Below are 25,803 nucleotides of genomic sequence, written 5' to 3'. Positions count from 1 at the left end.
GCTTGCTTGCTGTAAGTGTGCACTGCACTTCCTCAGAGCTCAATCACATGTCCTGCTATGTAACCACTCAGGAGAGTGAAGAGCTCCCTTGTTCCCTGGGATAAGCTATCCACATTGCTCACCCCCACACATTAGGAAAAGCAGCCACTGCTGGGACTGCTACTCCTCCTGCAGAAGTGGGTGGAGTGGGGGAAACAGGAGAGGGTTAGTGGGCACAGCCAAGGCTCTGCAAAACCCCGCCTCCCCTCCAATGCAAGAGACAGTGCAGCTGAGCCAGAGCCAAAAGGGAAGTAAGCTGTACCAACAAATGGGAGAGTGCAGATTGCTTCTGCCCTAGACCAAGAGGGAAGCAGGTGAGTGGCGAGTAATTCTTTCCTGCTGGAATGGAGCCAAGAGAGGCTAGATATGGCCCCCACTCCAGGTTAAATCCTGGGAGCTGGGGAATGCTGGCCAATCAGCACCTCTTCCTCCCAGCTGGCCAGTGGGTCCCAGACACTTGGGGCCAGGGGGGAAAGCGGGGGGAGGTTTGGGAAAGGGAGAGCTACTTTGTGTCCTTCATCGAGTGTCCCCTTCCTCACTACTGGGACTGTCCCCCTTCACAGACAGCCCCATCAAGCTCCCCCACCCATAGAGGCAAATGGGGGGCATTCTGCCTCATATGCGTATTGTGTAGAAGTGGGAGGGGACACAAGAAGAGTTGGGTCAAATGAACAATCACCCATAATTCCACATGGGTTCTCTCCCATAGAAAGCACACGCACTTGTGGAGGAGCTCATTAGAGCAGTGATTATGTTAAGAACATACATCACAGCGAAATAACAGGTCAAATCCAAGCCCTGACTTTAAATCTGGGGAAAATTACTGTTCAAGTGACACATGACACTAACTCCTCATAGACTAGGCAGAGCTGTAGGTTAAGTCAACAGGAATACGCAGCTAGTATCTCCAGTTTATTATAAGATGGGTGTGTCTTGAATCTTGCCAAACAGACAGACTAGCAACATATATCTTATGTGAAAAGTAATCCAAAGTCAAATATGATCAAGCTCTTTTTAAAATCACAAAAGTTTCTGGCAAATAATTGTTATGGAAAAAATTCCTACTCAAAAAAAAAATGTTGAAAACAGTAGTGAAAGGTAATCTATTTCCTAGGCTATTAAATCCACTTCCTTATAGCCTGGATGCCTCACTATCCTAGGGGTTGCCAATAAATTGATTGTGATTAGATAGCAAATCCATTGTTTCTTAACCACCATTAAGACAAAAAGACTGACAAAGCAGCTGCGCACTTTAGGGAAAACTAGGTGAATCTATTTGTGGTCTTTAAATGTCACTGACTTAGGAAAGAAAGAGGCAACACTCCATTGCACATAAGCCACTAAAGAAATAAATTAAGAAACGTGTTTCAACCTTTAGAATGGTGCGACTTTAAAGGTTGAATCAGGAAGCAAACATAATGATTTCACATCCTCTTTAAGGCAAAGAAAGTTATTCTGAACACACAGAGATAATCTGACCAATAGTTTGACCCAGAAATCCAGGTGAAGTTTCCCAACAGATAAATTATGCCACAAAATTGGAACTGAAACTCCGCTTATAGTTCTTCAACCTTGAGACAGGCTGAACTTTCAATTAACTATATAGACAACAAATATGCAGAGTTCTATTCAGATACTTGTCACAGTCAGCAGCAGAATACTGGACTTGATGGAGTAACGAGATCCAATATGGCCAAATCCCATGAATAAACCCATCTTGGTCAGCCCATAATCCAGGATGATATAGAAGCCAACCCACACACATAGTTACAGCCTATACTTCTGCATCTTTCCTCACCAAGAGGTATTATTGGCCCTAGGTGGTAGTGGGAATAGAAAATAGCAAGAGAACAGGAAGATCTTTCTTTGAGATTGAGGTGTGGGGTTTTTGGCCTCTTTGTAAGAAATAATCTATTGTATAGTTACATAGTCACAGCAGGACCTATATCTTGTTTCTAATTTTCAATGGAATAAATAGATCAATCTCCAATTACATTATAGACCTAATTACGATTTATGAACTACCAAGACAGTTGTGCTCCCCTGAGACAGTGCAGATCACACAGCCCAGGATGAAGTACATGAGAGCTAGGGACAATGAGGGGATCCAGCTATGGAATGAACGTCCAGAGAAATTTAGATGACTCCAGAGCCTAAGCATCTTTAGGAAACATTGCAAAACCTTCCTACTTGATGACATCTTTCCACCACTGTAATGACAAACTGGGTGAGGTAATATCTTTTATTAGACCAACTTCTGTTGGTGAAGGAGACAAGCTTGTGTCTCATATTCTGGGAACAACACTGCAAATACCATAGAAATAACACAACATCGACACCCCTTTCTATCCAAAGACACCCTCCAACAAAAACTGAAAAACAGGTAATGAAAAAACAAAAAACAAAAAACCCCAAATCCCTACACCAATCAGAGTTTTCAGCCACAAAAGGAGATAAGCCAGAGACTCCATGAAGTCCCCTATAGGCTTTGCTATTGCCATCGTTGTTATGTGAAAGGCACTCAAATAATATAGTGATGGACAACCGGGGGGGGGGGAGTTTGTCTGCTGAGGAGTTTCTCTACTTATTTTTCCTTTTACTGCAAACATTTAAATAAAAAGACATGAAAAAGTGTTCTCACTTTCAAAAGTTTTACTCAGTCCATGCGAAACCGTAGTTCCACCAAAAACGCTGACATTAATAGTCTACAGAACATGATAGTGGCTCCAATCCCACTTTCATTTCATTCACTCTCTTGTAAGTATATCAAGGCTAACATGTCTCAGTTTCTGCACTGATGACGTTTTCTCAGACATTATCAAAACTGATAAGCTCCCCTTGTCCATTTTCATTTTGACAAAACACAGATAAAAATCCCAATTACTTTAAAAATATATTCCAGTAATTGTGTGCTGATAGTGAGATGTGTTAGACTCCAAAGAGAAGCTACATGACATAGGATATTTAAAGCTAGTCTAAAGAGAAAAATGCAAGCTTCACAGTAGGGAATAGTACTTCACCAGCAAAGGTTTATTGATTCAAAAGGTTGTTGTTTTTGGCTGTGTGTGTGTGTGTGTGTGTGTGTGTGTGTGTGTGTGTGTGTGTGTGTGTGTGTGTGTGTGTGTGTGTGTGTGAAAAATACAGTGTGGGGGGAAGAAAGATCAGCAATTTTTCATGATCTCCATTTAGATTGGTGGACTGGGAATCATCAAGTCATTATTAAACCGACCTGCAGCTGTAATTACTATGTACCCTGTTCGGACTACAAGATACAAAGCTTTCCAGAGACATGGATGTTACTACAGTTACTAGTTACCCCTGCTGAGTGGCTGCAACGTCTGGGGCACTTGTATGGGTCTGAGTGTGTGTGTAGAAAAAAAGCAGGAAGAAACAGGTCCAACCCCGGGCATGTTTTTTTTCTAAAAAGTCCTTTTCAGACAGGGAGGAGGCACTCTCTCTGCCCCCAATCTCAAGAGCTGATGGTGATTGATGTTTCTTCGTTCCCTTATAACTGGGCAGGAGCTTTTTAATTTTAAGGGAAACCTCCCTTCCACACAATAACTGGTTTTGGGAAGAGTGAAATAAACTTTCAGCCTGATTGGGCCCTACCTTTCTCCAGCTGACAGTTCCAGAATGAGCAGTAATGGAACAGTCAATCGGGACAGGGCAGCCTAAAAAACCTTCCCAGCTTTCCTCCGCACAAGGCTGTCAGATAAGGCAATACGCATGCTCTGGGCTTTCCCCAGTTCATTCCATAGCACCAAACAACCATAACAGTCAAAGTGAGCCGAATCAAGGAGGCGGAAGGGAGGACAACGTGGCAATGTAATATTGAAATCCTGGCGATAGGGATAATTCCTTCCCCTCAAGAGTTTCTCATTTAAATTGCAAAGTTAAGTCTCTATTTACAGATTCCCTAACCTACTCAAAGCACCAAGCAAAGTAACAATTAGCTTTACTTCAAACACATGGTTTATGTTATTTAAAACTCCCAATGAAAACTTTATATATATATTTAATTACATAAATTATCTCAGAGGAGCAAGGAGTATTATTATAAATGCTGCACCCTGGAACTCAAATATCTTATAAAATGTTGGTGTGTCAGTAAAGCACATCTTTAAAATGAACCAAATCCATCCCATTGCATTTACACAAGGAATAAATCTGGTTTGAGCCTGCATTCCTTACAAAAACAAATCTTCCTCGGAGCCCAGTTTGACTTGAATACATACGGTTGGACTCTAGATTGGGTCCATTATTAGCTTTGTAACATTTTACATCTGGTGAGCCTTCGGTCCACAACAGAAACAGTAAATGCATAGATCTCCCTTTTCTGTTTGGCAACCTGAGGTTCAACTAGCTGAATTTAGTCTTCAAAGAAACGTTAAACTGGAAAACAAAATGTGTTTTGGTGACTGCAGGGCTAGTGAGAAAAGTGCCTTATTCACATCTCCTGGTGTTGTCGGGATTTTGCAAAAGTGACACACATCCACTGGGAAATGGACTGAACAATCATGACAGTTCACAAAGACCACTGAACAGCACTCAGATTGTAACACCTTTCTGTTACTACCAATTCGATTTGAACCAGTGGACTGCAGGGGAAGGCTTCAATCCCCAAGCCATCCAAGCCCTTCTACAATCTGACTCTGTAGCATTTTTAGTTCTGGTGTTGGAATTAAGTGACAGACCTATGAAGGTTTATCACAGGAGACCAAAGAAATACAATATTTCCAAAATTGAGTCTTAGTAAAGGATCACCTATGTGAAAACCAGAAATTATTGGAGCACAGTGATACAGTTAGTACAAAGGTATCTTGTCTAGATTCTTATACTACACACATCATCATCGTATCTACCAGCCTGCTGCTGCTATCACCAATAGATTAGACTGCAAGCTCCTTGGGACAAGGACCCTTTTTCTGTTCTGTGTGGACCTAGCAAAAGGGGTCCTGGTCCATGGCTGGGGCTCCTAAGAACTACACCTCAGTACAAATAAACAGCAAGCAGCTGCACATGTTTGATTCAGAAAGCCCTGCTCGTAGGGTTAGAGTCCAGAGTGTTCGACATAAGCAAGGACATTTGCAGCACAACGGAGATGTTTGTGTGCTCAAGAACTCTTTCACTTTTCTTGTTGATGCTGTCCAGATTCCCAGGCCCTTCCCATACCCAGACAATTTTTCTTATTTGATCTTGCATGGTCTTTTGGCCTAGTGTATAGCAATTCAGGCCAGCCATTTCTGAGATTGAGACTTAGGAAAAAAAAATCTGTGTAATTTAGAAAACATGAGTAAGTCTTTTTTAGCCGTGGTTTATCTCAGAAAAAGTTTGATCTAGAAACTCCACAGGAGATTTAAGGCACAGGACCAATTATGAGGGAGATAAAGGCATACTTTTGAAGTAAGTCAACAGCAAATGGCCAACCAGGATTCTGCAGACTTTGTGGTGTGCCAAGGGAGTCAGGTAGGTTCCCTGGATGTATGACAAACAACCCCAGCTCAAGTGACCCATCCATAGCTCAAATTCCCCATAGAATTCCACCTGTCATTCCAGAAGCTCTCATTAGATCCCCAGCTTCTCAGCTGGCTTTCCCACAGTATCTCCCCTCCACTCCCAGCCTTCCCGTGCTTCCTTAGGCTCTATACCAGGGTTTCTCAACCTTTCTATTTCTGAGACACCCCTCCACCCCCAACATGCTATAACAACTCCACGGCCCACCTGTACCACAATGTTTTTTCTCCATGTAAAAGCCAGGGCCGGCGTTAAGGAGTAGGAAGCAGGGCAACTGCATAGGACCCCATGCCACAAGGGGCACCATGAAGCTAAGTTGCTCAAGCTACAGTTTCAGCCCTGGGCGCTGGAGCTCAGGGCCCTGGGCTTCAGTCCTGAGCGGCGGGGCTTCAGCTTTCTGCTCTGGGCCCTAGCGAGTGAAACACCGGCCGAGCTTGGCTGACCCCCTGAAACCTGCTCATGGCCCCCCAGGGTGCCCTGCACCCCAGGTTGATAACCACTGCTCTATACCTTGCCCCCCCCCCCCGTTCCTCTTCCCAGCTTTGCCATAGCGCAGCTCTCCTGAAGTCCCCAAGACTTGCTGTAAATCCTGATCAGAACCTGGGCCTAATGAAGATTTTATAAAGTCTACATGGACTAGTGTGAACTTTTTATAAAGCTTACAGAAGCCCACAGTACTGGAAGACTTGAATGCGGACTTTATAAATGAATGGTTCCTGAAGACCTACTAAAACCTGCAGCCAGTTTTATGAGGTTTAGAAGGCCTGCCTGGAAGCAAGCTAGGAAAATTAGTAGAAATCACGGCCTGGGGGAGCCAGAGAGGAAAGGGGAGCTCACTTCTATAGGTCAGGGGACCCACAGTCCTGAAGAGCTTCACTATGTTCCTTTCTCTGAATCCTCCCCCAGCAGTTTCTGATGAATCCTGCACCACTATGTTCCAAAGGGCTTTCCCTCTAGTCCGCACTCAGAGTCCATGCAGAGAGTCTTGTGCAGATTTCCTTTGGCCTTAAGCAGATCCTGCAGCCTTCCTGGGTGCCCAGATAGCCCCCTGATTCAGCTTCTCAAGCCTCCATACCCTGATTCCTGCACGACTCCATTTTTATCTCCCTGCAAATGTTTAAGTCCACAGCACCTACATCAGACCATAGCAGGTTCACAGTAGCTGTGGACCTGATATAAACTTTATAAAGTCTTCATTGTCCAGTGCAGATGGTATAAAATCTGTATCGGGTTCATGGTTCTCAGTGTCTGCAGTTTTTGTGAACTACAAAAAATGCACAGGGAAGCAAATCCAAATATATCTCCTCTGCTGCTTTACCCTCATTGACCGATGGTGTCGTTTTGTCAAAAGAGCAATCAGGTTTTTCCAAGTAGCTGTAGTTTATCAAACCCACATTAGTTATTGCTCAGGCTTCCGCTATCTGCCAGACAGTGATTCTTTTATCTCAGTATTTGTTCTAAAATTGGAGCATTGCCATGCTGCGTATACTCTTGAATGGTTGCGGCTGTCCAGCTCAGGGTTGGTGGACTTATACAGTTGGTGAAGTCATCTTCTCAACAGTGAGTTGGTTAAGCCTACAATGCACTTTGGGATCCCCCAGATGAAAAATTCTAGCTACATAAATATAAACTATTACAATTATGCTGGAAAGTTTTGTTTGACACTAGAATGGACTGTGTATTCATTCATCTCGCTGTTTGGAAAATGTAAACAACCTTCACTTTGAGAAGCCGCATTTGCCAGAATAAACTTGCAAGTTTTGCCTTAACGTCAGCTCTTTCTCTGAAGTTAATGGTCTCAGTGACACCAAAATCAATGTTTTTGTCCTTCCTTCTGACTTGGCTCAGACTACTAACTGATGGTGCTACAGGAAGAACACTGTGTTTGATGCATGTGGATTTACAATTATTAACAAGTTCTGAGCCCATCAAGATTCACAAGATTCACTTGGGTTTCTACATTTCCATTTGCAAGTGGAGGGTTGTAAATGTTCCTGGATCCAGGAATTTGATTCTCCTCTCATTCACACTGGTATTACAGCTTTGTCTTCAAGTAAATTGCTCCCAATTTACACTAGGGTACTTTGGAGGAGAATCAGGCCTTATATTCTTGCTACATAACAGTGACTTTATAATAAGGTCTACACCATGGGCCAGACCTGCTCATATGAGATGGTGTAAGTTGGTCAAGGAAATAGGCACAATAGCATTTTATCTTTTGCTGGAAAAATTTCCAACCAATTCTACTACTAAGTGGTAAATACTAGGGCTGCCAATTAATCGCAGTTAACTCACATGATTAACTCAAAAAAATTAATTGTGATTTAAAAAATTAATCATGATTAATCTCAGTTTTAATCACACTGTTAAACAATAGAATACCAATTGAAATTTATTAAATATTTTGGATGTTTTTCTACATTTTCAAATATATTGATTTAAATAACAACACAGAATACAAAGTATACAGTGCTCACTTGATATTATTTTTATTCCAAATATTTGCACTGTAAAAATGATAAAAGAAATAGTATTTTTCAATTCACCTCATACAAGTATCGTAGTGCAATCTCTTTATCATGAAAGCACAACTTACAAACGCAAATATCTTGCAATACCATCTACAACAGTGCCATGCAAATGCCTGTTCTCACGTTCAGGTGACATTGTGAACAAGAAGTGGGCAGAATTATCTCCTGCAAATGTAAACAAACCTATCTGTCTGAGCGATTGGCTGAACAAGAAGTAAGTCTGAGTGGAATTGTAGGCTCTAAAGTTTTACATTGTTTTATTTTTGAATGCAGTTATTTTTTGTACATAATTCTACATTTGTAAGTGCAACTTTCATGATAAAGAGATTGCACTCCAGTACTTGTATTAAGTGAATTGAAAAATACTATTTCTTGTATTTTTACAGTGCAAATATTTATAATAAAAATAAATATAAAGTGAGCACTGTACACTTTGTATTCTGTGTTGTAATTGAAATCAATATATTTGAAAATGTGGAAAACATTCACAAATATTTATATAAATGGCATTCTATTCTTCTTCAGCAGCGCGATTAATCGCCACTAATTTTTTTATCGCGCAATTAATCGCCATTAATATTTTTAATCGCTTGACAGCCCAAGTAAATACAGTTAATTACATATTCCTTTAATATAAAATTACAGACTGTTGTGTACATTGCTGCAGCTGTGAGCTATAGTACTCTGTATTCCAGGATGTTGTCTTTTAGCTGCAAAGATTTGTTTGAACAGTGAACCAGTATTGCTCCTTGCTTGTCATAAGTTACGTAATACTGCTCTAGGACTGGACCCTTTGCACACTGTATTCAGATGTATTACTGCCTGGAAACAATGTAATTTACAGAGACTCCAGCCTTAATAAGAAACATTTCCACCCACAATATATAAAAGAGAAAGAGGCATGAGCGCCTTTATGAAAAATACAACAAAGGCTTCAAATGACGTGCAAGTACTTCCATGGCTATGATTTTAAATATGACTATGTGAGGCCCTGATCCTTCCAGGAGCTCCACACTGGTAGACACCTGCACCTAGGGATCCAACAGCTGAAGCTAGACAAATTCAAACTGGAACTAAGGTGCACTTTTTTAGCTTTGAGAGCAATTTGAGCATAATTGGAACAACTTACCAAAAGATGGGGTGGATTCTCCATCACTTGAAGTCAAGTGATAATCAAGACTGAAGGTCTTTCTAAAAGAGATACTCTAACTCTGTGTATAACCTGTGGTATACACAGCAACAGATGACATGATCATAATGATCCTTCTGGCTTTAAAATCCATGAATGTGGATGCAAGCGTCTCTCCCCAGCACAAGGCCAGTTGCAGAATCAGGGCTTAAGGTTTGAAAGCGATGAAGAAATAAGTATCTTACCTTGTTTACATCTAAATCTTCTAACTTCGGCACTTCTGCTGTCTCTTGTTCCTCGCTACTTCCCTCATCTAGGTCACTGTCTTCATCCTGGGTTGAGTCTCTCTTCTGCTCTACAGGTGAAGACTTGCTACCCTTGCTGTCAGTTTCCATCTCTGTTGGATTCCCAGAGGCAGTAGACTTCTTCTGGTCTGTGCCTTCTTCATTTGGGAAAGTCTCTCCCGCCACACTACAAGAAGGGCTGTCAATTCCACTGTCTCTGTTGGGAATTTTACCGTTACCATTCAGCTCTGAGGTTGAGTCCTTACTCTCCAGCTCTCCAGAGGGCTCTTTGCTCACATTCACAGCAGTACAGGCTTCAGAGCTTTTGTTTTCCCCGATGCTTAGCTCTTTAATTTTCATTTTGTCTGCATTGGACAGTTCTGCACTGCACAGGACGTCTGGCTCATTTTCATCGGGCTCACTTTTTTCGTTTGTAGAACTGCCACAGGAAGCTACCATTTCACAGTCACTTGAGCTTGGCTGTTTGGAAGAGTCCAATCCAGGTTCCATCTTAAAAGTTAAATTTAATTGGTTTCTTTGAAGAACGTGGGTAGGTTGCCTACAAATGAAGAGGAAGCACCTTGGTCATTTGAATTGGAGGCTGGGATTTTCAAAGGTGTTTACGGGAGTTAGGAGCCCAATTTCCATTCAGTTGCAATGGCAGTGGGGTCCTAACTCCCTTAAGAACCTTTGAAAATTCCAGTCAGAATGACTGAAACAAATACTCATTCAAAAGTTGCACACAAAGCCATGCCACTTGCTATCCCTTTAAAATTCCTCCTGTCCTGCAGGGAGGAAGTGCCTTTTCTCCCACTTAAAGACAGGAACTCATTGTTCTTCAATGGAATTATCCCTTCAGGGCAGGGGATCTCCTACAAGAGAGATGAAATTTTAAAGGGACAGCAGTGTACTATTTTCCTATATCAAAGCATAACTTTCAAAATTCATGTCATCTGTTTAAATATCATAACTAGCGGAAAGAACTTTTTTTTTAAACTCCACACCCTGTCCTGCAGGCTTGGCCTTCAATGGGAATTTCCTCTGAATAGGGTTTGCAAGATCAGCCAATTTTACAGTAAAACTGACCAAACAAATTTCAACAAATGCAGTTTCTGTAGAAACTAGCTTGTACATTAGCCTGATCTAGAATATGCTGTGATCTGTTCTCCTTCCCTATAAACTGTAAGCAGTTTGCCTGACATTTATTGAATGTTATAAAGTTTTCAATCAATAAAATCAAAAGCCACACAATAATCAAGATCTTGTAATAGCTAAACAATTCCAACCCAAACTTTGCCAACTAAAAGCAGACACTGAGTTATGTCTAGGCACAACTCTTCACTGATTTCAGTGGAAACTCCTATTTGGGGATTCATGGCATGATATAGATCAATACATTTTTTAGCAACATTGCTTTTTGTATCAAGTCCCCCTATGCACTCAGTTAAGCTTAGGGTTTATGATTAGACAAATTGCTCTATGTCAATTTGTACACAATAGTTATAATAAATATTTCTTGATTTTATACACTTGTATTTTCCTCCCATTGAAACAAAGTTTCAAACCGAATGCAAAAAATGACACAGGTAGAAATAGACAAATATAAATATTTACCTAATACTTTCAAACTTTTCAATGAGGATGTTGACTCCTGCTGATGTCTGTGTTTCTTCCTCGTCAGGCACTAAGCTTCTTGATGACTTGGGATCAGCTGGCAAAGGCCGAGAAGGTGCTGGAGGAATTCTTTCCTGCCCAGGTTTGAGATGGACAGGTTTAGGAGGTACTAATAAAATTAAGGGGAAAAAGAGAGGATAAAGTTCTGGCTTCTTTATAACAACAAAGACAACAGATCCTCACTCTGAAGAAAGAGCGAGAAGCACCCATTGTTTTACTGCTGTTTATTAATTACATCGGAACCACTGCAGTCACAAGATATTTTTCACACAAAAACACTTTGATATGTTCTAAAGAAATAGCCTAGCTTCTCTTTTGCATTTCTACAGTTTTGTCAGATCTGTCAAAGCAGAGTAGCTGACAGAACATCACCGCTTCCTTGTTGCCAAACAGGATGCACAGTGCACACACCAAGACTTGGTTGTGCAAGCACTCTCTTCATCTCCACCATAGTGCTCAATTTCCCTTACTGTGACTTTTCAAAACTTCGAATTCTTATTGCTCTAATACACTTAACTAGATCCCATAAGAAAAATATGGATTTGGACAGCTCACCCATTCTACTGGAAGCACTGCAAGAAAATGTAAAAAACTTTATTTCCTTCTCCCTCCCCCAGCTTCTCTGTGGTATATTCTTCACAAATTTCCTTCCTCTTTTGGTACCGCACTGAACAAGATACTGTATAAATAAGTGCTTACGTTAAACATGTCTCCAATCTGTTGAAAAAGAAAGTCAACATTGTACCTTAACCTCTTAATTAGTCCTTTGCAGTTCCTTCTAATTAATGTAATTTAGCAAAACATATGCAGTCAGTTCTTCATTTTTTGCAGAGTAAATGGTTTTATAAATACGTAAGCAGTAACCCATGGCAACAGTTTCACATGCTTTTACTGTTTTATGCAGTGAAAGCAACTTCACATAAGTTGACCTTAAACTAGAAGCTAAGAAAAACTTGACAGTGAAATTAATCCAGAAGTGTGCATTTCTTTGAACAGAGCTGCCAAATATTCACTCAGCCCTAAATTGTCTAATAGGAAATATACTAAAAGTTCGACACACAAGTTATAAAGTGTTTTCCTAAATAACTTTTCAAGAACAGCAGCTGAATTCAAGTTTTTCATGTTAGTCAGAGCAACTATGCTGAAATGGTCCATTTGGAACATGTTTGCATGATGTGCTTAATGTTGTAAAATGTCTTTAATTATCAACAGTTCTGAATGAGTAATTTTAGAGCTTTGTTTTCTTTTTTAAATTATATGATAACGAACTTAGAGTGCCAATTCCTGAAGTCTTTACTCAGGCAAAGCTCTGGATGAGAGTTTCAGACTCTAGATCTGAACGAGCCTAACTGTCCTTTCTTCTTGGAGCAGATCTTTAGCTGCTGTCAGTTGTCACAGCTCCACTGAAGTTGATGACTAAGGATGATTTAATGTGTTTGAGTACAACATGCAGGAGCATTTATAACCATTTAAACTGCACAGCTTGTTTGAGCAATACTGGTTAAACACAAAGTACATCTTGTGAAGGATTTGGGCTTTACTGTACATTTAGAGCAGTAGGATTAAACTCCTGGATTGGTCTACTGTCCAAAGCCACCTTGAATTCCCTTTCAAAAATAAGAGGGTTGCTATTGGGGTTTTTTCTAGAAAACTGAAAGTGCACAGGAAGAGTGGGGAGATGGTAAAGGAAATGTTCTTGCATGTGAAAGGGTGGCTGTGTCACTGGCAGACCAGATGCCAGCTCTGGCCAGGCTGTTGGCATCAGCTCACCACTGACAAATTCATAGCGGGAAGCCAGACCAGCTCGCCTATATATTAGTATTGTTCAGATAGGTGTTAGACTTGTAAGAATGTGTTTAGATTCTATAAAATGTTTGTAAATTGTTGCAGGCATTAATCCAGGGGTTCTCAAACTGGGGGTCAAAAGGTTATTATCGGGGGGGTCACAAGCCCTCCTCTTACTTGTGGAAGAGAGAAAAGAGGAGTGTGAAACTACATCTTCAGTTCAGCCAATTCTGAGCAAACTTGGATTGATTTAGCAATCCAATTTCCATTAATGATATTGGTGGTTGCACATTTAAATCTCCTCAGACTTAGCTGAAGATTTATCACTGTAGGCCTTGATGAGTAACCTTCAAACAGAACGTTTTATACAGTGAGGAAGTGTGGACACACACGTGTTTGCAAAAGAATGTGCAGGCCTTTTCCAAGGGAAACCAAACCAGCAACGGAAATTTGGAATGATCTAGAGGCTTCATTTGGTTCTTACAGAAGAAGAGTAGATCTGAGTCCAGAAGGGGAAGCAGCTGCAAGTCACAGATCACTACTCCAAAATGTAATGACTCCATGGCTGCATGCACACAGACATGTTTGTCAACTAATACACACACGGAGCAATAGGGTTAGAAAACCAGACCTCTACAACTTAAGCTAAAGGATAACCAGAATTAGGTGTAGCAATATTTTTAAAGTATGGCAGTAATTATGAAGTAAAGAATTGAACCTCTTCTGATATTCCCACTGGGTGACTATCAGGAGTGGTGGGGCTGTCAGGAAACGGAGATTGATTTGCTGAAGGTGGCTACTTGGCAACAGCTACTTTTGAAAATCTTGGCTTACTTTCTTATTTTTCCTATTTGAATATATGTCATCTACTTTTGGGGATTGGTGTCAAATTGGTTTGCAACAGGAGTGTAGGGAGTACTAGCAAGATAAACTTTTCAAAATTACGCCTTCCTTTATGTGTGTTTGTCCATTTTATCTCAATAACTTTTTATTACTCAGGGTGTTAAACTGAATCTCAGCCAGATAGAAAGAGAGTTACTCCTTTTAGTCTAAATTTCTTGCTCCATGTGGGGGAGAGAGGGAAGGCTTGGATATACCATTTCAGGAATGTTGATATTTGAGTAATGGAGATGAGGCTGACCAATGTTAATGCAATTTGGAGCACTTTTAAACATGATCTGAATCAAATGGAGCAAGCTGATGCAGATACAGATAATGGGCCAGATCAGCTGTTTTAAATGTGTACAGTTCCACTAAATCCAGAGCAGTTTCACTGATATACACCAGCTGATGATCTAGTTTTAGCTATTCCTATTTATCAGAATACCTTATAGCATTATTAATAATGTTAATGGACTGTTCAATAATGAAATCTGAAAGAGAAAGAATTCTAGATGAAAACTAATTAAGTGTGTGTATACTTAACTGGATGGTTGACAAAGGTCATGAACCTCAGTATTCATTTGTCCAAGCAACTAGTAATTTCTTACTTAATTAGTATACACACTTAATTAGTATATATATACACACACACACACACATACACAGAGAACATCACCTACAGGGAGGGAAGTATTGACTAATATACCAATATTACACTTTAAGACTGGCCTTTCAGTTTCAGAAATGTCAACAGTTTTTCTTTATGGATAACAGTGGTTAAAGGTAAGGCAGAAAGTTGTTTTTTCTACAGGCATTCAGGATGATAAGATAGGAGTCTCATTTTGTACAGTATATTTAAATATTTTTGATTGTGACCAAAATGGTTGTTTCCTGTTGTCATGTAATGATGATACCTACCTACTTATGCGACTGCTTTTTATAAGCTTTGTTTAAATCAAGATCTTTGGGATATTCTCACCTGCACTTGCCAAAAAAAAAGGCCTTCCAAATTAAGCATATCTCTTAGCTGAGAAGACAAACATCTAGTACGCACAGTATTCTAAGTAATTTCTAAAGAGCTAGTAAGAAAAACAATAATTGGTACTACAAAGAGACTAACACTTCACTGTACAGACTGCAACATGTGGAAATAATTTCTCCCCATACAAGGGACTGGGCCTTTAGTCTCCTCAAGCAGTTAGCACTTCAATGGATATGGGGGGAAAAACAGCCTGGGGATTTTAAATGCTCAAACTCTGCACTTTTGGGGCCCACTCCTCACCTGGTGTCAATCAGCATAGCTACACTGGCTTCAACAGAACTACATATATTTACACCAGCTGAGGAGCTAGCTCTTTGTGTCTTGAAGTAAGGTGTCCGGAAGTAAGGTGGAGGCGTTTGTTTCACTGTGATTATTCTTGAATTAGATGGGGTTGCACAGTTATTACATCTAATAATGGTATGCTTGGCTGTGCACATTGGTTTGGTTAATGTTTCCTTTTTAAAAAATATATTTGTAATTTTTCAGGCATTTCTTTTTGCTAGGTGAAGTGCAGCTGTTTTCAATATAGCACAAAGGAGCTCTAGACTTGAGTGCTAAGCTGTTCTTATAATAAAAATGAATAAAGAATTTAAACAATATTTTTAATTAACTCCTAATGTTTACTACTACATGTGATATACACACTGAAAATGTATACGGTCACATTTTTGAAAAGTTAATTTATCTGTGTCATTCATGAGTCCATTTTTCCCCCCCAAAGCTTTTTCAATTGAATTTTTAACACTGGAAAAATGAATACAAAGTCACGCTAATTGTACTTTCCCTGTATCAAATGAGACAACAGCTCTAATTTTCAAATTAAAACAATCTTTTTAAAAACATTAGACTTCCAGCACAATAAAAAATTGCATGAATATTGGAGGAACAAAACCACTTGCCTTGGGGTTTCTGCAGAAGATGTGTTTTGGCCAATGGAGATTTGGTTTTGGGTTTCCTTCCAGTTTGATGGATACATTGTACAGGGCCGATGTGCTGCAGCTCGCCACATGCTTCCAATGTCGGATTTGAGTCAATATGACATTTGATTTGAAAAGGAGCACAAGGGCAACCTGGAAAAAGAAATGGGTCAATGTTTATTTCCTCCTTTTTTCCCTTGAAAAGCAGCTTGTCCTGGCTCTGGTAGCTTAGCTTGCATCAGTTATTTGAAGGAAAGAAAAGTCATTAACTTAGAAGTTATCACTTCAGAAACATCCATCTTGACAATCACTTTAAACTGGATGGTTGACAGAGGTCATGAAACTCGGTATTAATTTGTCCAAGCAACTAGTAACTTCTTCACTAAAAAGCTAAATAGATCTAACAGTGAATGGTTATGGGAGTATGTATATATAAAATCCTTTTTGATAGGCTTCCTCTAAGTCGGTGGTTCCCAAACTGGGGTTCGTGAACCCCTGGGGGTTTGCAAAATGTTACAGGTGGTTCTCGGAAAAAAATTCCCTAATTGCGGACAGAGCTGTCCCTAGGGACCCCAGGCAGCACAGGGCCAGCGGCCCGGAGCCCCTGGACTTCCAAGAGCTAAGCAGATCAAAGCGAGCATATCTATCACACTGAGGAGATTTAAAGTTCAAGGCTCCTTATAAGAAATGGAAAGGGAGGTGGATATTTTTTTACTGTTTTGCCTGGACTGCTCAAGACCTGAATGCTTGTGGAGGAGAAACTCTTTGGGTTTCCTTCTTAAATACCTTCATGCTGTTTCACATCTGATACTCCTTGATGAAATATAGGAGCCTTGTCTTATAACTGGCTTATTCAAAGTGATACAAGCTACGTAAGTGAGATCTTGGAAGAGTGTTGCTGTTTTCATAATGTAATATAAATACTGTAATGATAAATAATAATAAATAGTGTGTAATAAGCATGTCATAAAAACAAATGTTATATTTCCAAGATCGCTGCTTTTATAATTTATACTCAGGTAAAGGAGAAAATCCCTGGAAATATTCATTTTTAGGAGGGGGTTTGCGAGACTTGACATTTTAGTGAAAGGGGTTCACGGGTTATTAAAGTTTGGGAACTACTGCTCTAAGTAGAGATACAGGTGCACAGGCACTGCATTCTACTTGGTAAATCAGCACCTAGATTCAAGAATGGCTGAATCACAAATGCCTGTGATAGACGAGGCAGATGATGAACATGCTTCAATCCTTTGCAAGAATTAGATTAACAATTTAAATGACATAATATTGCTGTTTATTATTTATTAAATGCCTATACACCAAGACAATATACAAACAGGGTCTTCCCCAGAGGGCTGATAGTCTGAAAGACAGATTAGACATGATGCATTGAGAAATCCAGAGAAGGAATGCCTAAGATGTTTTGTTTCTTTTAAAAAATTTATTATTTACTCATTTCCTACGGGTTTTAAAGAAATAAAACAACCCACCCAATTTAATATATTGGGAGGTAGGTTTCTGTTTGCTTTTTGTTTTGGCTTTCACTGATGCAGTCTCAACAGGTACCAAAGAAAGTTGATACTGTATGTGGGTGTGATGTCATCAAAAATGGCCCAACCAGCCAAACAGAATGTGCTTTTGGACAATCAGTGTCCAGTGTCCCAATCTAATACTGATTCTGATTAAAACTGCTGCAGATAAACACATTGGGCCAAGTTCAGACCTGATGCATATGCATTGAAGTTAATCGAGTTGCACCTATTCACAACAGGTCTTAATTTGGTCCTTACATGGTCGTTGTCAACTTAAGTCATACTTTCTGACATTTTTCAGCCTACTATTGACCCTGATTCAGGAAAGCATTGCTGTTCAGGAAAGGCAATTAAGCATTAAGTTCCATTGGGTGAAATCCTGGCCCCATTGAAGTCAATAGGAGTTTTGCCATTGACTTCAAAGGGATCAGAATTTAAGCCATGAAACATGTTTAAGTGCCCTTCCTGAACAAGGGATGCTTTCCTGAATCAAGCCCATTGTTACAAGTAACATCCCTAACTAGTATAAATGGGAGATGAGAGAGAGAGTCTCTTTTTTCAGTTTGTTTGGGGAATTTAACAGTATTTGTGGGTATTTCTTCTCTATTGTCAGTCTGTGTGGATGTTAACATGGTAACTGGGGAGTTTTTTCTTTGAATGAAATACTGTAATGTGACTGTAAATGTATAAAAATTGGCAGGGGACTCTGGAGCAGAGGTAGTCCCTGAAACTATTATTAATTTCATGTTTTAAAATGGACTAGTTTAATTGTCTCTACCCCTTTAAAATGATAAGATGATCTCAAACACTTGAGAAGGAGGATCTGTCTAAACATTAAAGTAATCTTCAGACTTTTTTGTGAATTATTCAGAAACATGAGCTGAGCTGCACAAATGCAATCTACTCACGACTAGCTTTACACTGAGATCAGACTCTGAAGTCAGTGGAGTTACACTGGATTTACATGTGTTACCGACCTCAGAACACTGCCCTTTGGATCTAGATTGAGTTTGAGTGGGTTAAAGGTATACAGTATTGCAAATATTTCACAGGGCTGTTCTTAAAAGTTAGATGGTTACACGGGAGCATTAAGGATTTTTTCAAATTGATGTGGAATATTCCAAAGTTATAACTGTTTGCTGACAAAAATCAATTCAAAGCCATCAAATAAATATGAATTAGCATAAGTCTGTCCACTTCTGTCACCCTAATGCATAATCTCTGAATTCTTCAACACTGCTTCCTATTACTGCTGTTTAAAAGTTCATTAGTGCATCTGCTATCAAATCTACTTTTCAGGGGATTTATTTGATCTCAGCTACTCAGAATTGCTTCAAACTTAAACGCAGGACTTTATAAGCACTGAATTTTAATCATTTGAAGAAACAAAGGGATTTCGCATAACTGGGTGACTGGGCAACAAAATGGTAATGAAATTCAATGTTGATAAATGCAAAGTAATGCACATTGGAAAACATAATCCCAACTATACATATAAAATGATGGGGTCTAAATTAGCCCTTACCGCTCAAGAAAGAGATCTTGGAGTCATTGTGGATAGTTCTCTGAAAACATCCATGCAATGTGCAGCCAAGAACGTTGGGAATCAGTATGAAAGGGACAGAAAATAAGACAAAATATCGTACTGCCCACATCTTGAATACTGCATGCAGATGTGGTTGCCCCTTCTCAAAAAAGATAAATTGGAATTGGAAAAGGTACAGAAAAGGGCAACAAAAATTATTAGTGGTATGTAACAGCTTCCATATGAGGAGAGATTAATAAGACTGGGACTTTTCAGCTTGGAAAAGAGATGATTAAGAAGGGATATGATAGAGGTCTATACAATTATCACTGGTGTGGAGAAAGTAAATGAAATAAGTAAAGTAAATAAGGAAGTGTTATTTACTCCTCCTCATAACACAAGAACTGGGAGGTCACCCAATTAAATTAATAGGCAGCATATTTAAAACAAACAAAAGGAAGTATTTCTTCACACTACACACAGTCAACCTGTGGAACTCTTTGCCAGATGTTGTTGTCAAGGCCAAGATTACAACAGTGTTCAAAAAAGGGTTAATGGAGGACAGGTCATTCAATAGCTATTAGCCAGGATGGACAGGGATGCAAACCATGCTCTGAAATGTCCCTAGCCTCTGTTTGCCAGAAGCTGGGAATGGGTGACAAGGGATGGATTACTTGATGATTACCAGTTCTGTTCATTCCCTCTGAATTTGGCTGAAAGCGTCTAATGATTTGTTCCCTGATATGTCTGAGCACCAAACACTTAGATAAGTCTTAAACCACTTCCTTTTAAAAGCCGCTGCCTAGCTCAAAAGAACAAATAAAAAAAGTCAACTGCCTTAGAACAAAATTTGACATCTTGTGCCTTGCACACTATATACGTGTTATTGTTGACAATATTACTCACCAACTCTCTGCACTTCACATGCAAACACTTATTAACATCGTATCAAAAGAGCAAGCAGGCACAGAAAAGAATTGATAAGCAGTTACAACCAATGCTAATCTCTGAATCCATAAGAGCTTTAAACAGCAAATGCAGATTCTTGGCCATGTAACAAGAAAAATATGCTTATGTGAAACCACACAAGTGGTGGGGTTCATTTTTTTTTAAATTTAAGCCATTCCCTGTGCATTTGTGAATGTGACCCTAAACGTTACTTCTCACATGTAGTACACCTAACTACAACTTTTTTTACTTTCTTACTTATTTTTCCAACACTATAAAATACCTTGATAAAAAGAGTTACTAATTACTAGATTATTATATGTTGAATTCTTCTCAAAGTAAGACACTTATAGGCTGCTGTGAGTGCTATACTGTGCTTCTAGGGACAGAACTGAGAAAGAGGTGGTGTAAACTGCACCACCCAGGAAGTTGTCCCAGTAAGAGATAGCCCCTCTGAGACACACCCATGAAGTACAATTCCCCGGCCAAAGCTCCTCCTACTCCAGGCCTTGCCCGACTCCACTGCTTCAGAAGAGGAGCAGACTTCCCCTAACTCCTCTGTGCAGGGGCAACCCCCTAGTCACAAGCTAGCTCCGAATGGAGTGGTCATAACTATCCCTACTAATTGAAATCAGTAAAATGTAGAAAGCAAAGTTGTTTTGTAGTAACTGCATACAAACATTTCTAACACATTGCCATTTCCAGGGTCTGGCTGTCTCTTGTAATGTGCTTTACACCTATTCACAGAGTAGCTGGAAGAATATTATGGTGTGAATAAGCTGTGAAATATGCAGGTAATGCCAAAAGGAAATCTGAGACGAATGCTTCTCTTTCAGACTCTGAGGTTAATTTGCATGAACACTGGTTCTATTTGCAAAGACCAATTCAATTCAAATTTTAAAAAATAATCTGCAAAAAAGAGTCAGTGCATTTTACCGTCCAAGCCTGATTACCATATACATGGTTAGCTCACGAAAGCTTGTGCTCAAATACATCTGTTAGTCTCTAAGGTGCCACAAGTACTCCTTTTCTTTTTGCGGATACAGACTAACACAGCTGCTACTCTGAAACTAGTCAAAGACAAACGCCACATAACTGAAGCTCAGCTTCATTACATCCAACTTTGCAGTCACTGATTCACTCCTATAGGCCATGCATATGAGTAAAATTACTCACAAGAGTAGTTTCAATGACTTCCCTGGAACTAACATATTCACATGAGTAAAATTACTCATAAGCATAAAAGTTTGCAAGACCAGCCCACAGCGAGCACAGGTCACTGCTGTCCATAACTTTTCACATACTAGTCACATAGTACAATTGGTGTTTAAGGTTTCCTGTAATATTTATTTAACTTTAACTGAATACAGGATAAACTAGACTCCTAAAGAAGCCTAAAACCTGCAACAACTTTTGCAAAAATACCCACTTTAATCTTTGCTGAAGACTTCAGAATTTTATCAGGAAGACTATTTTTCACAGAACAGAGCAATTTCTCAAGAGCATCATTCGTCCTCTGAATCATACCCATGCCAGATGGTTTCCTCACTGAGCTGGCTAAGTTTAAGATAAAAACATTTTTGTAGAAGCTGTTTCAGGTTTGAGATTCTTGAAGCCTATAATGTATTTCTATTAAATTAAGATAAACAGAATATAAAGGGCCAAATATTACAGCTATTGTAAATCATAGTAGCACCAGCTTCAAAGGAGCCACGTGAATTTACATCAGCTGAGGCTCTATCCCAGTAACACAGTGGCAGTTCTATCACTGACCCATATTAAATTCCCAAGCCCAGTCTCTCATTCATCCAGGAACACTGTTGGGCTGACGTGCTGAGCACCTAGGAGGAGTCTCTCGCACCGTAGCACACTACCAGGAATATTAGGGCCAAATGATTTTCCCAGCTTCTGATTTTGTATGCTCATATTTGCAGACCCCCCTGTTTGTGCCACAACAAAACTGGGGTTTTGCACCTCTTTTGCATGCAAAAGTCACCACCTATGCACTCAGATTGGTCAGTTGGGATCCTAGACCTGCATGTTCAAATGTGGATGTGTAACTTTTTTTTTTTTATGAGAACCATCAGTCAGGCATGCAAAAGTGGATGTACCCAAAAAAAAAAAAAAAAAATCAGAAGAGGGCTGAAAACTTACTCCTAATAGGCACTGACTGCTCTGAAGGATTTTCATCCAATCCTTTTGACTAGAAGGATGGTGTTTGCGAGGTGTGTCCTGAAAGCTGGGGTGGAGTAAAGTGGATGAAAATGAAGCTAGCTGGATTGGCAGCAGAGATATGGAGGACACACCTGGATGCCAAGTGGAGAAACTGGTTCTTAATAAGCTTTTAAGGAGCACTCTCTCTTCTGTTCTCAGTTAGCAGCATCATATGCCTAGCCAGAAGAGATCACTTGCAAGATTGGTGTTTTGAGCTTAAAATGCCAGTGGCCAAAGTTTGTGCTGATTTAAGCCCTGTGCAACCTCAGTGTAATCAATGGGACTGAACAGCATGTCCATTTGCATGGAATAGGTCACTGTGGATGTCTGCAAGGACAGAGAGAGATCATGATTCTCACTCCTTGAACCAGTCTTTTAAAAAATAAAATAACCTAACACTCAGCTAGCTTTTAACATCAAGAGATGGACCTTGTTGTGGCTTCTCTATTCCTGGCCTCATTTTATTACAACATGCAGCATGTGCCCTGTTCCCTAAATACAGGCAATACATCAAAGCATAAGCAGAGGAAAACACTCCCTGTTTCTGATCAGCAGACCAAGATATCAACACAAGCAAAGTACTTTTATTGTGGTTGCTTGACTCCGCCTTTTGATTTCTATTGTGCACTGAAAGTGGATACACAGTGACGGATACATGTTTTGTGCACTTATCTGGGGGTAAACACTGAAAACGTAAGACAAGATGCTTGGTGGAAAGCTATAAACAGATTTGTGGTACTGATAGATATTAAGACTCTTCATGTGTGGGTTTTTACAAGTTGTTTGTGAGCAGACAACACTTGCAGCTGCTGAACTTGACATTTTGTAGCTAGCTTGGAGCGAGAGAAGTACAATATATGGAAGCTCTCTGTATGCACACTATTAGGCAGCTTTTCTAGAGAGTTCTACCTCTAACATGTCGAGCTATTTTGAAAAGCTGGTCCCTATTTACGTGCCTGAATGGAAGCTGAGGTCTTGAAAATCTGGCTCCAAATTTTTTGATGATACACCTCCAACAGGTTGTAAGAAGTAACTGCACATTTTCAGCTAAAACATCCATTTGATGCATTGTGTAACAGTACTGTCCAATAAATATCATATAGCCAAGAGCTAGGGACGAGTCCTTCCCTGAGATATATACAACTTTACTCAGCCCTTGGTTACAACTTCCATGTCACTCAGGCCTGCAGGTCCCCATAGACAGGAAATCATCCAGGAAGAGCGAATTGTGCTAGTGTTATCCTCATGCACAAGTCCATGGGGTGCCCACAGCTGAACAGTACAACACCAAGAAGGGCAGAGCTGGGTAAGGGGAAGGACATAGCCAGCACATTGGAAGATGTGTCGATTCAGTACGTTCACAGGCAAAAAGCTCTTGCGAGAGACCCAGTCACAGAGTAAAGGTGCTGTCCCTTGGTAGAACCCCCTCTCCTGAAACTGACTCTTCTTTGGGAGAGCAAGTCACACCCCCTGTGCCAGCAGGGGTGAAACACGTGCACAATGTGGCATACTATTGTGAAAAATGCCTATGCTCTATACAACTGCACAAAAACCTCTATGTGTAGCGAAAAGCATTCAGTTGGCAGACAATCCTAGTGTCACAGGGGTTAAGGACCAAGCACAATACACTGTGATTAAATGAATCCTGATGCTTTTAATTTACTTGCAGATTTTATAGCTGCATATCATCATCCTGCCCGTTACCGAACCTGCTACAATATAACCCTATACTAGCTTCAAATGTTTCATGGACTTGTAATGCCCTGAATCTCACATCTTTTCTGTTCTCTCCCATTCCATGTGCTCCTCACTCACCAGAATTTTTTTGTCCCTCCCCTTTCTTGTCCAGCCAGCGTAAGCAACAGATCTCCAGTGCCATCTGAAACCTCCTTCTCCCTCTACTTCTGGTGCCTAATTGACTCCAGGAGTGTTTTAAAACTCCATTTAAAAACACCTCTTCTTTCTGACCTGTGACCCCTAAACATCTCTAATAAAACAATCAAGTCCCACTTTCTATGTTTCCCTCTGCTCAAATCATTGCCCCTAAAACTTGACCACAGCACTCTTCTTACCTTGCTTTAATGTAGCTGCAGATGGTGCTGGTATGCAACAGACTTTGAATCTACCTGCATGTCAAGCGGCATGTGAGTGCCTTTTTACTAAGCTGAATTACGTTAGTAACAGATGTTTAAAACTGCATCTTCTCTTTTGGCATTGAAGCAGTTACAGAAGACAATTTCAGTAACACTAGCATTCTCTTTAGAAAGTAAGCTAGAATCCAGCATTGATTGCATTTGAAGTTTTATATCAAAAGTATTACTTACTTGTGCTTTGGCGGACAGACCCACATTTTTCTTATTTTTTCTAACAATTAGATATCCAAAAATAAAAAGCACAAGTTCCGGCTTCCGACTCTCAGAGCACTGGTCCTAAAATGACAGTGCATTTACATTTCTGGCTTATTACGTGTAAAGCCTCACATTCACAGGAACTGAATTTTTTTCTAAAACAATGTGGTTGTTTGAGCAGCAGATGATAAAACCTACCAAACTTGATCTCTGAAGAATGTTGCTAGATAGCTGTTAGTGGATATTACTTCAAGTGAGCAAAAAGGGCTGTTTGGTTTTACAAAGATCAAGTTTAATGGTCCTTTGAGATGTGCTAAATAGGAAGGAGAGGTTTCTGTAAGGCAATTTACTGCAAGTTTCAAAACTAGCAAGAGGGTGATAAAAACAGATCTTTACGTCTGTAAAAACCAAAAACCAAAAACCAGATTTCTCCTTAGTTCCAATTCCATACTGCAGAACAAAGGTTTTCCCATAATTATAGTGTATGGTTGAAAAATGACCACCAGCAGCAGAGGCACAAAACTGACAATCTCAGTTTTGGCCACCTTGAAACTTCCTGGGGGATACCATGTCACCACAGGAGTGGCACCGGGTCATGGCCCATGTGCTAATGCGCCTATCACATGATTCCCAGCTGAGCGTGGAAATCCCTTTTGATCTCAGCAGAAGGAAAAGGAGTGAGGGGACTGTACAGGGAGCTCCCGAAAGCCAGAATAAGGGCACACATAAATGCTGCTGTGATACTGTCCCTCACAAGAGGCTATTTGGGAAATTAAGTCATCATGTGGTACAGCTTGTCAGAAAAATTTCCAACAAGACAAACTTTCTACAAAAAAACAGGAAGTGATTTTTCACAGAGAGTTTTCCCCATTTACAAGCCAGGTCTAGTCAGACATGAATTAGGAACTGGTAAAAGCATAAAACTTAGGAACTGATAAAAGCGTAGAACTAAATGGACAATTTTCAGCACAAGATCTGACTAGTGGGAGTCCCCAATGTCCCATAAGAGAACCATTATTTTCAATAGTGTGGGGGTTCCAGAGAGCTCTGTCCCTCTTCTCCCTCTGTACTTTATCCCAACTAACTCTCATCAGCAACCACACATTCAACTACCCTCTCTATGCTGATGACTCACAGATCTCTCTCTCTGCTCCAGACTAGTCTCGTCCTGTCCAAACTAAAGTCTCGCCCTGTCTCTTTAACATCTCCTTGTGGATGTCTAGCCATCAGCTCAACTATGCACGGTCAAAACAAAGCTCCTTCTCTTCCACCCTCACCCTGCCACACCCTTCCCGCTATCTCCTTTCTCAATCACCATGGGCAGGACAACCATTCATCCTGTCACTCAGGCATCATCTTTGACTTGGACCACCCTAGGTCCTCACATCCAGGCTAAGTCTAAATCCCATAAATTCCTTCTGCATAACATCTCTAACATG

At 40.1% G+C, this 25,803-nt stretch overlaps 1 protein-coding gene across 3 annotated transcripts in view; it reads right to left on the bottom strand.

Moving 5' to 3' along the window:
* Nucleotides 1-25,803, bottom strand: part of FGD3 (FYVE, RhoGEF and PH domain containing 3) — a 191,171-nt gene that overhangs the window by 80,053 nt on the left and 85,315 nt on the right. For 2 of the 3 annotated variants that reach the window (XM_084633491.1, XM_084633493.1), the window contains 3 exons: nucleotides 15,780-15,950; nucleotides 11,112-11,245; nucleotides 9,459-10,056 (listed from right to left, as the gene is read on the bottom strand). In XM_084633491.1, the coding sequence (XP_084489617.1) occupies nucleotides 9,459-10,056; nucleotides 11,112-11,245; nucleotides 15,780-15,950 (903 nt within the window). Of the gene's footprint in view, nucleotides 1-9,458; nucleotides 10,057-11,111; nucleotides 11,281-15,779; nucleotides 15,951-25,803 lie in introns of all 3 variants that reach the window. The other variant, XM_084633492.1, reaches the window with a different exon arrangement.

This window comes from Lepidochelys olivacea, assembly GCF_965140295.1.
Source record: "Lepidochelys olivacea isolate rLepOli2 genome assembly, chromosome: 7".
NCBI lineage: Eukaryota > Metazoa > Chordata > Testudines > Cheloniidae > Lepidochelys > Lepidochelys olivacea.
Note: the sequence above shows the minus strand (reverse complement) of the source record. Positions and strands in the feature narration are given on the sequence as shown.